General features: G+C 37.2%; 1 protein-coding gene across 5 annotated transcripts in view; it reads left to right on the forward strand.

The window, feature by feature from the left end:
* The window catches only part of DNAH9 (dynein axonemal heavy chain 9), a 232556-nt gene that overhangs the window by 178802 nt on the left and 38608 nt on the right, over window positions 1-15146 (forward strand). For all 5 annotated transcript variants that reach the window (XM_039359504.1, XM_039359501.1, XM_039359502.1 and 2 more), the window contains 3 exons: window positions 2195-2365; window positions 2902-3024; window positions 11856-12049. In XM_039359504.1, the coding sequence (XP_039215438.1) occupies window positions 2195-2365; window positions 2902-3024; window positions 11856-12049 (488 nt within the window). The remainder of the gene's footprint in view (window positions 1-2194; window positions 2366-2901; window positions 3025-11855; window positions 12050-15146) is intronic.

Consider the following 15146-nt stretch of genomic DNA (forward strand, 5'->3'; position numbering starts at 1 on the left):
AATTCTCCCCAACAAAGATAACTGTAATTTTTTCCAATCATTTAAATTCTTTTGCACTTTTACCCATAATGTCTCATAATTATTTTTATACAATTTAACATTAGAAGCTGTAATGTATACTACTAAATATTTAACCTTTCTCACTATTTCAAAAGGCATTTTTTCTCTTTCTAGTACAAAGATTGTCTCGCTTACCCTTTTTTGCCTTCATACTTCCTTTTTGTTTTGTTAATTCATGCTCTTTAGATCATGATTGCCACATAATATGCCTATAGATATTAATCTTTGGTGCTTCGTTCAAACAATGCTTTCACTTAACACTTTTTAATAATATAAATAAAGTGCACACTAGGTCACATTGTTGTACCCTTGTTATAGGCAACATTGTAGCTAATACTAAGGATAGTACTAGCCAGCTCTGGCACATTTTGACCAGTGTGCCATATATGCCATTACAGCTCAATTTTCTCCTCATGTATATTTATGTTATTCAATGCAACTTGGACCTCTAATCTTATAATTATCCTGCAAGCCAGCTTATTTCTGCCAGCTTTCCACAAACTAATAGCACACTTAGACTGCTACATGTGATGTGCATATATTTTTCAGAAATCTATAGATTGATAATTGGTAGGTTTGTTACAATAAGCCTAAAAATACTTTTAATTTGAAAATTCATGACACCCATGAACATAATTTCTGGATGGCTCATAAAGAACAATAAAGGGTTTTATAAAAAGAAAACAACAGTAGAAGATAACTGTCATAAAACACAAAAGCCAAACAGCAGTGATAACAGCCCAAAAGAATAAATACATTTTGAGAGTTCTCTCAATCTGCAGTAAGAAGTAGACCTGGTTTAATTTCAGAGACATATTGCATAAAGTAATCCCTGCCACCAAGAATGACAGTTCAGTTGTTGATGCCAAATGTATCCATGGTGAGATCCATAAAAATTGCCCCAGTGTTAAGCTTTACTTATAGACTAAAATCCTGGGATTTGGAAGATATGAAGAGAAGAAAAAAATGATGATTTGCTGATGGATGAAGTTGCAAGGAATTGAAAAATGAAGAGATACCATATTATTGTGGGGCAGAACATAAGGCTGGGTGAAAAGAAAAATGGAGGGTTGAAAAGAGCAGCCAAGAAAACTAAAAACCACAAATCATCCCCAGACCAAAACAGAACTCTATGATATACAGATTAGGAAGTCAATAGCCATGTAAATTAGCTTTGGAGTTCTACTATGCCTATAAGATGTGTCTAAAGGAAATTTCCTACAAAATGTCCTAGTAAGGTAAAATTTTGGCAGCAGAATTAAGTGCTTCCTCCCTGCCTCCCTCCTTTTATTTCTTTGAGTCAGAATTTCAGCTCAGAACAAATTTGAACTAATGAGTCAACTTTGTCATGCAGTTGAAGCAGAATGATTGCCCAGGTTTTATGGAGTTTGTCGGGAGACTGCTAACCTTTTTGCCGATGATGGCAACTCAGTTTTTCTACAATGCATAACCATTGCTAATAATAAAAGGCAAAGAAAGAGCAGCTCACTTCTGTTTAACCCTGCTTTCCTTAATGCTCATAACAATAAAATAACAGATTTATATCACTGACCTTCAAGAAATTGAAAATTGGTATCCTTCCATTCAGCCTGAAGATCTTGTGAGCTAAGCATGAGTGCAGCCTTACATGCAGGTCACTTATTCCTAGACTGCCTGAATACTAGCTAGTGCTATATACTATTTTCTTCTCAATTTTCTGAATGAGACCCAGAATGACATTTTATATCCAAAAGTACATTGTTTTAATTGTAATTTTCAAGACTAGATGGAATCAACACGGGGCCAGCCTATTCTCCAAAGCACCTGAAGGCAGGACAAGAAGCAACGGATGGAAACTAATCAAGGAGAGAACCAAGCTAGAACTAAGGAGATATTTCCTGACAGAATAATTAATCATTGGAATGACTTGCCTCCAGAGGCTGTTGGTGCTCCCTACACTGGTTTTAAGAAGAGATTGGACAACCATTTGTCTGAAATGGTATAGGTTTCCTTCCTGAGCAGGAGGTTGGACAAGAAGAACTCCACGTTTCCTTCTAACTCTGTTGTTCTATATTAAGCCATTTGGCATTTGGAGATCTACTTAAAATATTCAAAGTGTTTCATTATGTCTGTCTCTCTTTCTCACTACATTTAGGCATTTAATGTGGTCTTCCAGAAAGCTGTCTCAAGAGCTCCAGCAGATGAGATCCTGAAAGAGCGAGTAAACAACCTGATTGATAGCATCACATTCTCAGTGTTTCAATATACAACTCGTGGACTCTTTGAATGTGACAAACTGACTTACACAGCCCAAGTCACTTTCCAGGTAACCTTGTGGATTTGTTAACTCTCATACCAGTTACTTTCTAAGTCAGGGGTCTTCAAACTTGGCTCTTTTATGACTTGTGGACTTCAACTCCCAGAATTCCTCAGTCAGGCACGCTGGCTGAGGAATTCTGGGAGTTGAAGTCCACAAGTCATAAAAGGGCCAAGTTTGAAAACCCCTGTTCTAAGTGGTATGTACTGATAGATGATGTTCTCTATGCTGCAATATTTTGCTTAGGACATACCAGATAAGAAATTTTGTAACACTTTCAGTGGTAGATCATTGTCTTTGAGCCTCTGTGTGTGATTACATTGGTGTTCTAGATCCTTCATTGTATTGTGGTTCAGTAAGTTTGAACTGAAACAATTCAGTGCAAAATGTCTACAGCTGCCGTCAACTCTCTTCCACCCACTTATTAGCATTTTGATATTTCTTAGCATCCAGAGTCTTGCTAGATGTAATGCCTGGCTTCTGCCCTTGTAGCTTCCAGGAAGTGTTGGCAAGTTTCTGTAGTTCAATTTGGGTTTTTGTTTCAGATACTTCTGAAGAACAAAGAAATCAGTGCAATGGAACTTAACTTCCTGCTGCGATATCCTGCTCAAACAGGAGTTACCAGTCCAGTAGATTTTTTGACAAATCAGTCATGGGGTGGCATCAAGGTAACTTGTATACTCCAAATATCTTTACTACTAGTGATTGTATTGAATATATAAGTATGTATGTATCTATGTAGGTATATATGTGTGTATACATGTATATACATACATTTACTTTTCGTAACAGATCATTTCTGCTATTGAGCCATTTTTACATCCCATTTGCTGGTGCTGGTTGTTGTTGTTTTTTTATCCTGCCCTTTTTTCATATACAACTTAAGGCAGAAAAAACACCAACACTCCTTCCTCTTCTTATTTTCCCCACACAATAACCCTTTGAAATGAGGTGAGTGGAGAGAGAGTGGCTAGCCCAAAGTCCCCAGCTGGTTTCTAGGCTCACACCTTCACCACTACACCAAAAGGCTTCCAGGTTGAGGTCAAATTATTAAAGCAAAATAAGATCATGATGTGATTGAATGTAGATTTTTTTTTTGCTACATTTACCATCCTTAGTGGGAGGAAAAGCATAATCAGTAAGGCTAACTAATCACAAGAGCTCAAGCTATCCTTCAGCAATAAAGAATTGATTAAGTGAAGGAAGAATGAAGCAAAAAAGGTTAAAGCATAAATTGACAGCCCTGAGGAGGATCTCTTGTCTTGACCTGTAATACATTTGCTTTCTTGAATGAAAATGTCAAGGATTATGTGACTACTAATGGGTCTTACATTTTTTGGAACCATTTAATTATAGTATCCGGTAATAAACTAATGGCCAATGTAATTTTTTAACAAGGAAGTTACATGCTTCTTATAGCTAATCTCTTCCTATCTGGCAGCACTACCTTTTAGCTAGCATTCCTGAACATGTTTCAGGACCTGCCCCTGTAAAATGCTTTGCAATTGCCCAAATGATATATTAAGATGTCTTGCCATAGTATGGCTGAAAATTATCAAATAATGGGGGAATCTGTACAATTAAAAAACAACAACCCAGAATTGTCACTATTTCTTATAGGCATGATGAAATATCTTTCTGTTGTAAGAAGGCATAGTTAATGCCTGTTCTAGTTGTTGTAACTTTGAATGCAATTGGGTAATTTTATCTGGAATTTGCTATAAAATAGTTGATAATGGGATATCAGGTAGAATAAAATGCAGTAAGCTTCTGGTCTCTGAAGAGACTCAGTTGGGCAATTCTTGTCAGATGTAATAGTAACATGGAAGATAGATTTCTTCACAGCAATGGCCACTATGAGTTAGTATGTTTGTTAAACTTATTTGGAGTTTTCTACCAAAATTGCATTTGAAAACCAGAAAACTCATATGGTTGTACTTAGTAGGATAGGACCCAGGAACTACCATGTCAATTATTTCTCGATTCCAGATGTCAAATAAATTTTCAGAAGAACTGCTAGCAAATTAATAAGGAAATCTGACTGGGAAGCCATTTCATTGTTTCCTTGCATGGATCAGCTTAATAATTTGTAACCACCCCCACAGAGACCTCCCAATATGGTAAATCCAAAATATTGTGATCAAAGAGAATTATTTCATGCACCGATCAGAATTCTTCCATTGAAGAAAGCTGAATCCAGCATGTATACTATTGAATGAATGTAGCTAATCAAGAATTACAGGTAGTCCTTGACTTACAACCATTTGTTAAGTGACCAATCAAAATTACAACAGCTGTGAAAAAAGTGACTTATAACCAGTCCTCATACTACTTACAATCATTGCCGCATCTCCACAATCATGTGATCACAATTGGGGTGCTGGACAACCAGCATGTATTTATGACAGTTGCAGTGTCCCAAGATCATATGATTTCTGTTTTTGACCTTTCCAGCTGACTTATGACAAGCAAAGTCAATGGGGAAGACAGATTTGCTTAATGGCTGCGTGTTCACTTAACACCTGCAGTGATTTGCTTAACATCCATGACAAAAAGGTCACAAAATTGGGTGCAACTCACATAACAACAGGCTTACTTAGCAATGGAAATTCTGGTCCCAATTCTGGTCCCAATTAAGTCAAGGACCACCTGTGTCTAGTGTCCATTATGGAGACCTTGAAGAGACCTCTGCTTGCCATGGTAGTCTTGATCCATTCATTGTAGGGTGACCTCTTCAGTAATGAAATCCTTGAAAACAACTACTAGGTAATTAGGAAGTGATGTTAGGCTATTTGCCAATGGAACATGGCCAAACATACATTCAGATGTGCATACACACTTAAAAATGCTATCTGACAGGACCTATGCCTGCTCTCTAGAATACATTCTCCCTGAGATTCTTATGGGCCTGACCCTGCTGGCTTCTTCTAAGTCTTATAGACCTGTATATTCTTGGGGCTAGATATCAGATGAGCATGTTTTATGTGTGTATGCATGTGTTTGTTGAACTTTGGCTGTTGTATTGGAGCAACCAACACCTTTTCTAATAATGACCACCTCCTTCTTTCTCTGTCACCCCAGAAGTCTTCTCTCTATTTTCTTCTATTTCTGCATCACTTTATAAAACATTTCTTAGTTGCTAACAAGCAATATCTCTGCCTTTTCTGATGAAGACTTATATCCCTGCCTCTTGTCTTGTGGACTTATAATACAGATGAACAGTACTGTCTTTTAAAACTTTGGATAACCAGAGACCACAACTTCCTTCCCCTCTCGTCCCTCTGACCTGTAATCTGCAATAAGAACAGGACATTTTACAGATATATGGTCACATCAACAAATCGCCTTTCATATTTTAATAGTAAAGAAGGAATGGGTCAGTCCTTTCCCCCATGAAGATCTGCTGCAATATCAGCAAACTGTTTTGCAGTGTCCTCCATGAAAGAATAAAGTAGAAAAATGATCCATGAAAACTAAATTGGTCTCGTACCACCAATCAGTTTTATAATACAAAATTCCTCACATGATCTTTTAAGAAGAGAAGGAAATATTTTCCTGCTTCATCAACTTCAGGAAAGTGTTTGACTCTACCTAACAACTCAGGGTCGAGGCTTAAATTGTTAGAGAATGGAACTGGCAAAAAAGATGTGGTCTCATCATATCTCTTATCCAATCCATCAAATGCTGGAATGGATTGGAAACAAAGGCAATCAAAGATAAGGGAAGTAAAAGTGGGAGAGTAGCTCAGATGGGTTCAGTTCAAACTATTCATCAGGGATTTTCTGACTTCTTAGAATAGTCATAAAATCCAGGGCTACCTTTGAATGGCTTGCAGACTGTGTTTATTTGCATATGACCTAGGCCTGCTGTTACCGGGTCAAGAAAGGCTAGGAATAAGTTTGCAGTTCTTTGAAAACTTCTGAAATATATAGGCTAGATTGAAATAAGGTTTGCTTTAGTCAAAACAATTTTAACTAAGCATTCTATTATAAAAGAATTAGGTCCAAGCATGCTTTAAGTTGGATATATGCTATTCTTTCTGGAAGTGTATTAGAAATCATGAAAGGGTCTTTAGGGAAACTTTATGTAGAAGGAGCAAGATGCCATTGGATTGTTTATCAAGAGAGATTCTGCCATCCTTATAGTCTAGAAGTAGGTAATATAATGCCCCCAGGTTCCCTGACCTACATGACGTGTCTGTCTGTCTGTCTGTCTGTGTGTGTGTGTGTGTGTGTGTGTGAGAGAGAGAGAGAGAGAGAGAGAGAGAGAGAGAGAGAGAGAGAGAGAGAGAGAGAGAGAGAGAGAGAGAGAGACCCCGAAGGACAGATTGATAGACAGAAAGACAGACAGACAGAGAGATAGGCAGTCAGACAGACAGATGAAACTGATGACATGCAAATTAAAGCATCATTCTCCCTTATCAAATTTAATAGGCCTGCCAAATGCCTCCAAGAGGTGCATTGCTTTGATTGGAGTTCTGATGAAGTGCCATTTGGATGTACTTTTACAGAGGGAAGCAGTGTCCCTGCTTCTAGCTGCTTAAGTCACCATGTTGGATTGAAGTGGCAATTTTGCTGGCCTTGCAACAGTGCATATTTTCCTTTGGAAGCAAATAGCCAGGCAAAGAAAACCTTAACAGAACTGACTTGATGGGAGCATGAGAGTAGAGAACTTCGCTTTTCTATGTTGGTGCTGAGTCCAATGAATTGGAGCAGCTCTGAAAAACAAAGTTGTACCACTTGATACTGTACACCCTATTGTTTGGTTCCATGTTTGCTATCACAAAGTCCCTATCACCTCATGCTCTCCAAATTCCAAATGTCCCCTGGCCAAAAAGGTTGCTTGCCCCTATTATAGACTATTTCTGCCTTTGGAAAAAAAGAAGATTTAACTTCCTAAATAATTATGGGAGATTCAAATAACTGAAGTTTTACAGTCCTGTTCTTGCTTCTCTCTTCTGCAAGAAAAATGAAAAATTTATTGGAGGGAAGCCATAGACTTCTTCATTTTTCATGGAGAAATCTCAACAAAGATCTAATTCAAGTGCGATTTTTCTGGGTGCCCCAAATAGAAAACTAAGGTGTCCTTTTAGTAAGAAATGTACATAGTTTTAGAGAATGAGTTTCTGGTGGGGAAAAACCCCAGTTGATTGTAAAAGGTGAAGAAATGACAAAATTGGCAAAAGGCTCTGATGTTGACTATTGGACTAAGAATAGGCAGCTATAAACAAATGTTCAGAGTTCAGTTACAGGATCTGGACAGCACAAGAGAAGTTGTATACTAATAGATATTAAACCTTCTTCATAACTACATATACTATACTGCTATATTCATTAATAAAGTATTTTGAGTTGAATTAAAGGTGAAAGAAAAAGTAGTTGAAATATGGTGCATGGTGCGTAATATTTCAGCTCCTGCCAAGGTGTTCTGCTTTGATGAATTTGGGATGTATTGTTCTTTCTCCCTCTATACCCTTTAGGTTGTTTGTTTTAAACCTTATTTTAAATGCTCACATCAAAAAAATAGTTTTGCTTATCCTAGCTACAGTATTGGGAAAAGCAAATAACTCTATTCCATTTAACATTGCTTCAGCCAAAACTATTCTGCATGTTTAGATAGCTCTATCTTTGTTTTTAGTTCTTCTGTAGACAATTTAAAAACATATACATGTAATATACATTATGCACTAGAACTAAGCTCAGGGCTTGTGATGCTAAAGTTCCCCCTTTTATTTACATGTTCACCATCATTGTAAAAATAAACAAAACAAAAGTTGTAATTTTAGAAGTGCTTCAGAAGATGGTTGATTTTGTGGACACATCAGTGCATTTTTCTTGACAATATTGCAAAAGTGGTTTGTTATTATTTTCTTCTGGAATGCTTTTTGGTTCCCCAGTGGATCCTAAACCCTGGCATTCTGTGGTGGTCAGTTCTGCAAATCCTAGCTAGGCCTATTCCTTAATTTCCCAATCAAACTAAGATCAGTTAGGAAGCATTTTATTATGAGCTGAGTGTGACTGGATAGTAGGGATTATCTTCTTATCTCCTATCAAATCCAATCATCTCTGTCATTTTGCAGAAATGAAAAAGTTGCTGCAAAGGTATTATGTAATAAATGTAGGAAAGTAATTTTGCTTCAATGCTTCATGTATGCATGCTCACTGAACTTTGCTAATGCTTTCAGTTTTAAAAATGAAGATTATATGATAAAACCTGCCTATAGCTTTATTGAGCAGCTAGGTTAAAAATATTAACATGCTAGAATGTCAGAGTCATAATTTAATCTTTCCATTTTGTTGCTTTGATTCTTTGAAGAATTTTTCTGATATAATGCACTGATTATGGATTTCCTGACCTTTATCTGTTCTTTGCTACCTTCCCCCCGCACAAGCATTGTTAGGGACAGTTTTGAGTGGAGGACTACTAGACACTATCCCAGCTACATAAAATAATCATGGCATTTCATTAGAAGGGAATGCAGGTGCCACGATAAGTAAATTAATACAACCACAGATTTATGCAAAGATGCCTGCAGCTTCTTCTTTTTCTCTCTCTCTGTATGGTTTTATGGTGAAAGTAAATTGGCCACTCGGTATGAAAACTCTTGAAATATTCTCTATGCAGCTCAGAATAGGGAGAATTTGGACCTTATGATTAAACAGCTGGAGGTCAGAAAATGAAAGATTAGATTTCCTTTCCTAAATGGCATTCCCATTTAAGATTCCTTTTGGGAATGCCATTAGAGTCTGTTTTTTTTTCCTTCTCTAAAGTTTTTAATTTGTTTGAATAAAAATTAAGTTCAATGAATGGGAATGGATATAGCTGAATAACCCATCTGTCCGTTTCCTCTCTTAGCCCAAGCAACAATGGAAGCAGAAGGAAAAGAAAGTATTAAGCTTTTATAACTTCTTTGAATACAGGAACATTCAAGTAACACAAAATAAAACTGAAGGGGGGCGTAGGAAAGAAAGGAACTCTAGCAGAGAGAAAAGTAGTTCCCTTATAGGCCAGGATTCACATTTATAGCAGACCTGCAATGTATATGCTATTAAAAGCAAACTTTCATGATGGGATATTTTACATGAAAACATTGTAAACATTTTTGCTGATCTGGGACTGGGTGCAGCTGTTGTATTTAAATATTTTATTTGAAAACTTTACACACACACAATGGTCTCTTGGGAACTGTTCAGAAAAAAGAGATGTTACCATATATTCTTTGACTTGCCTTAATGATATAATTTTACTTTAATTTTAACTACTTGATTTAGGTGTTGCCTGAGTACAGAATGATTCTGGGTAGCTCTCAGTGTGATAAAGATAATAAAATACAATACAAGTCAAAAAGAGAAAACCAACAAAAACATTTTTTATTTATCGTATGGCACATTCACATCACATTTCAATAAAAACACGAGATAAAAATACAAAACATGAAGTATAAAATCTAAAATATTATAAACATATGTCTAGATTACAGATATAATTTTTTTGCTTCCATTTGTCACAGCCAGGAAATCAGCAAAGTCTCCATTATAGGCTCTGTTTTGGCACTCTGACACTATATGTTGAATAGTTTGTTTCCTGGCCCTGCAGTCACAATTTGGTGATGGTATTTTATCCCACTTATAGAGGGCATTTGTACATCTACTGTGGCCGGTGCGAACTCAGTTCAGCATTGTCCATATTGCACGGGGCTGGTCAAATCCAGGTGATTTTTTTCAAGGTAAAAGACAAACTTTGACAAGAATAGTTGAAGATTATTGATAACTTCCAGCTGCCAATATTGAGTGATATAGTCTGCCTGGAGCGAAACAAGTTGAAATCTAGACATCCAGCCATTTATAGTGCCAGTAGTACTTGTAGAAGATGATTTTAACATATGCAAGATGTGGAAACAACAATGGATAGAAAATTGCCCCCCCAACTAAAAGGAGGCCTGGAGATTAAAATATATGAAGGATGGCTGCGGGACTTGGGTTTGTCTAGTCTAAAGAAAAGAAGAAATAGCAGTGACATGATAACAGTATTCCAGTATTTGAGGGGCTGCCACAAAGAAGAGGACATCAAACTATTCTCCAAAGCACCAGAGGGCAGGACAAGAAACAATGGTTGGAAACTGATCAGAGAGAAATTTCCTGAGGACAATTAACCAGTGGAACAGCTTAACTTCAGAAATCATGGGTGCTCCATTGCTGAAGATTTTTAAGAAGAGGCTAGACAGTCACTTGTCTGAAATGGTATAGGTTCTCCTGCTTGAGCAGGGGGCTGGACTAGAAGACTTCCAAGGTCTCTTCCAGCTTCTATTCTATTCTATTCTATTCTATTCTATTCTATTCTATTCTATTCTATTCTATTCTATTCTATTCTATTCTATTCTATTCTATTCTATTCTATTCTATTCCAAATAAGATAAGAACAAAAAAAGGCAAATTTAGCCAGCAACATGAAAAACGTATATCAGCAAAACTCATAAGGGTTCCAGCCATCCTAACCCAGTGCCCAGGACAACAGCCAGATTTTTAAGGCCCTCTGGAGTGCTATCAGGGTGGGAGTTACCCAGATCTGAAAGGGATCTTTATTGTAGATAACAGGTTCCATAACAGAGAACACCTCTTGGGTTCCAAAAAATTTGCTTAATTGAAGGGACCTGAAGCATGCCAACACTGTTGGCTTGTGCTGGTTGGACAGACATCACAAGAGACAGGTGGCCTATCAGGTAACCATGCCTCATGTCATGAAGAATTTTACAATTAGCACTTTGAATTGTACCCAGAAGTAAACCAGTAGTCATTACAGCTTGCAGAGCATGCTCATCATTGTCCATGCCGCTGCATTCTGACCTGTTGAAGCTTGTGAATGTTTTTCAAGGGCAGCCCCATGTAGAATGCACTGCAGTAGCTGTATTGTAAAGTAATCAGAGAATGAATGACTGTCTGAAGAGCCTCCCGATCCAGGAAAGGGCACAACTGGCATGTTAGATAAAGCTGTGTGAAGTCTCATCAAGCAGGAGCTATGAGTTCAAATAATCTGTCTCCTCTAGTGTTCTCAACTGCATAACTTTTCAACAATGTTTCCTAAAAAGGGAAGGTTGGAGAAAGGATGATAATTATTCAGGATTGTTGGTTCAAAAATGGCCTCTTGAGAAGGGGGGCTACCTCTGTTTCTTTCAATATTTTGTTTCCATGTTTTCATTGTATTTGTCAATGGTTAATTTGAAAAATAGATTTGTAATGAAGTTATTTGAAAGACTTTTTCATGTTCTGAGAAATTTGCATGGATGTCTCTAAAATTTGGATGATTAAAACCAAACAGTTCTAAAATCTACCTATCCCATCTTTGCAAAAAAAAAAAAAAAAGTTACAAAATGCTTTTAAGTATTTGTTACTGTGATGTTCAGCAGTCTTGATTCTTGAATTTCCAGCAGCTGTTTCTTTTTTATTGGTTTCAGAAACCATTGGGTGACCATTTTTCAGTTACGCCACTTCTCTTTTTCCAGGCCCTGTCATCCATGGAACAATTTCGGAACCTTGACCGTGACATTGAAGGGTCTGCCAAGCGTTGGAAGAAGTTTGTAGAATCTGAATGCCCTGAAAAGGAGAAGTTTCCTCAGGAGTGGAAGAATAAGTCAGCTTTGCAGCATCTGTGTATGATGAGAGCACTAAGACCTGACCGTATGACTTATGCTGTCCGGTGAGTTCATAAAATTCTGAGCCATGCCTTAGTCAACAGAGTGAAACTCTAAGCTTCTGGTGCTAAGTATCCAACAAATGCCAGATGAGTCATCTCTTGTCCTTCTAGAATCCCATTTCTAGCTTACAATGAATCATTTTTAATTGTGCACTGTGATTATCTCCTCATTTTTGTCTTTAATCAGAATAGATTTAATAATGTCCATTTACTCATTACCATTTTCAGGTTTGATTGTCTGAATAGTATGCAAATAACGCACAATTTATTGTCATGATCTAGTTGAAGCCTGGTACTCCACAAGCAATTCCATCAACAGACACATTGACCTACAACCAGCCTACGAACCCCTCATAATCCAAATCAACTGCACAGCCAACCAGAGACAGCAACAACCCTCAACCAACCCATGCAGGCCCCCCTCCCACCAGCAGTTCACCTCCCAATGACCCCGATCTGATGTAACCTCCCCATCACAAGACCCATTATTAGACTCTCACTGAAGACTCACACTTGACCCATTACAAGAGCCATTACAAGACCCTCACTTGATGCACCCACACCTGACCCATCACAAGACCCTTACTTGACATACTAATGTTGAGCAACACTGATACAGACAAATATCAGAATATTGTTAGGAGGCGGAGCAGTGGCTGGAATCTGGAAAAGGGAGCATCCATCTTATGGTATCTTTGCAGATTCCACTTGTAGGAGAGGACTCATCAGAGAATTCCAAACTTCTTTCCTTTTGGATTATAAATTTTGCAGAAATGGAAAACCTCGCTCCAATAAAATATATATAAACCTGACATTTTGCTAACATGAGCTTCTCTTCAACCATTTAATTAAATCATAACAATTACTTCAAAGTTATTTTCTCCCCATGTTGATATCTACTGTTTTGCATTTTGTAAGGTTTTTGAATTGTCCCAGGGGCATTTCATGTAAGTCAAGCATCAGCTTAAAAAAAAAAACAGTTTAAACAATTGTAGTAGTTACTGGGTTATCCTATGCAATCCTCCTTGCACAATCCTGGCTTATTGCAAAATGAAACTGCTTTTACAGAAAGGTTTCCTTTACATCTTCTCATTATTGCCTTTCTACACTAATTTCTGTTATTAAAAATGCTAGCAAGGAAAGGAATAGACCGTCTTGGCATCTTCACGATAAGCATATTTCTGCATTCTTGCACATCTGAGGGCAAGACATCTACCTTCTACCTCTCAAATGTTAAAAGTAAACTATTCTGGCACAAGCAAGCTCTATAATTTATTGTAACATTTTTGTCTGTTATTTCTCTGAGGTTCTGTGAAAAAATAGGGCTTGTAGCATTATTCATCCTTACAGGGAAAAAAAACAAATAAATAAGTAATAATACCAAGAAGCCAATTGTTGTTGACTGGTTATAAGTTATTTAATAAAACAGGCTTAGCAATATACAGGCAGGCACACAACAATGGTACGAGTGCTTTGAGAAAAGCGAAATGTTGCTCCACCAGGATTTCTTTATTGTTTAACACAGTGCTTCCAGAATCTTTTTCTTCATTGCCCAAAAACAATTATCAGAAGATCTTTATTTAAACATCCCTGTTGTGACTGAGTGATAGGTTTGTGAGTTGTTACCAGAAGAAAAACGACCTTTACCCATTTTGGGTAATTTCACCAAGTTTGGGAAACACTGATTTAGTCATTGGTTGGATATCTGATTATGTCTCTGGACTCAAAAGTTCTAATTTAATGTTCAGCAGTTGCAGGATTATTGTAGAAAAACAATTCCATATTCATGAATTAAAGAATCACAAAATTTGGAAAATCCACCATTCAGCCTTTCTCACTAGGAAGGAATATCTGATGGTCTGCCCAGCCTTTTTTTCAAAACCATTTTGAATGCATCTAATGTAGTGGATTTATCAGTGGGTTCCCAACTTTGACATCTGCACTAAAAGAACTATTATCCTTCAATTATCCTAGCAAGGATATATTTTGTGAAGACCCAGCTCTCTGGAGAAGGGTATAATGCTGGGAAAGGTGGAAGGAAAGAGGAGAAAAAGATAACTAGGTGGATGGAGCAAGTTACAGTGGCAATAAGTGCACCCTTGGGAGTCTTGAAAGCATAGGTTGGAATAGATTATTATAGAGAAAACCTGTGTGGTCATTAGGAGTCAAAAATGATAGCACATAATCAATCAATCAATCAATCCCTTTCTGGAAAAGTGTAAACTATTGGAAACCCAAATTACAGAGAGCTCCTTCTGGAGAAAATCTGTTAAAGTGATTGTCCCAAAGGTGCTTTTTCAAGAGACAACTGGACTTTCTTGTTTTTCTTTGAAGACGTTTCACTTCTCATCCAAGAAGCTTCTTCAGCTCTGACTGGATGGTGGGAATGGAAGGGTTGCAGGCAGCTGGTCATTTGCATTCTTTTGCATTCTGTCTGCAAGGAATATAAATCCTGCCATTCTCCACCGTCCAGTCACAGCTGAAGAAGCTTCTTGGATGAGAAGTGAAACATCTTCAAAAAAAAAAACAAGAAAGTCTAGTGGCTCCTGAAAAAGCACCTTTGGGACAACCATGACCTAGATGATTAAGAATTTCCATAGATGCTAATGTGGTTGCTATGAGTCCACACTAACTGGATGGCACATAGTCAAACAAGCGATTTATTTAGTAGCTCCATAGGTACTGCACTGATGAAAAAGCAAATAATAGAGGGTGGTTTTCTGACAATGGTGCTCAGGAAGGGAGTGGACCTAGGAAGATGCATATATTGGTATTCCTTTTTAACATATTTTTTAAATATGGCCTGTATGTAAATACACAAGTTGATTCCTGAGAAAAGTTAGATTTTATAGCAGTAGCAATAGCTGCTGTCTTTTTCTAAATCATGACTAAGAAGAATGATGGTATATTGCATATAAGACTAGATAACAAATATATTGCAATATAAGCTTGTTCTTTACCATTTCCTCCCTTAGTCTGATGGTTCTCCATCCCATTCTAAAGTTTCAGTTTCTTGCATTCAATGCATCTAAAGTTTTAATAGTTTTAATCATTTGGGTAGTTTGTAGCAATAAGCAATAACATTGGTATCACAGTATTG

This window comes from Crotalus tigris, unplaced genomic scaffold (genome assembly GCF_016545835.1).
Source record: "Crotalus tigris isolate CLP2741 ecotype Arizona unplaced genomic scaffold, ASM1654583v1 scf7180000019078.1875890, whole genome shotgun sequence".
Classification (NCBI taxonomy): Eukaryota; Metazoa; Chordata; class Lepidosauria; order Squamata; family Viperidae; genus Crotalus; species Crotalus tigris.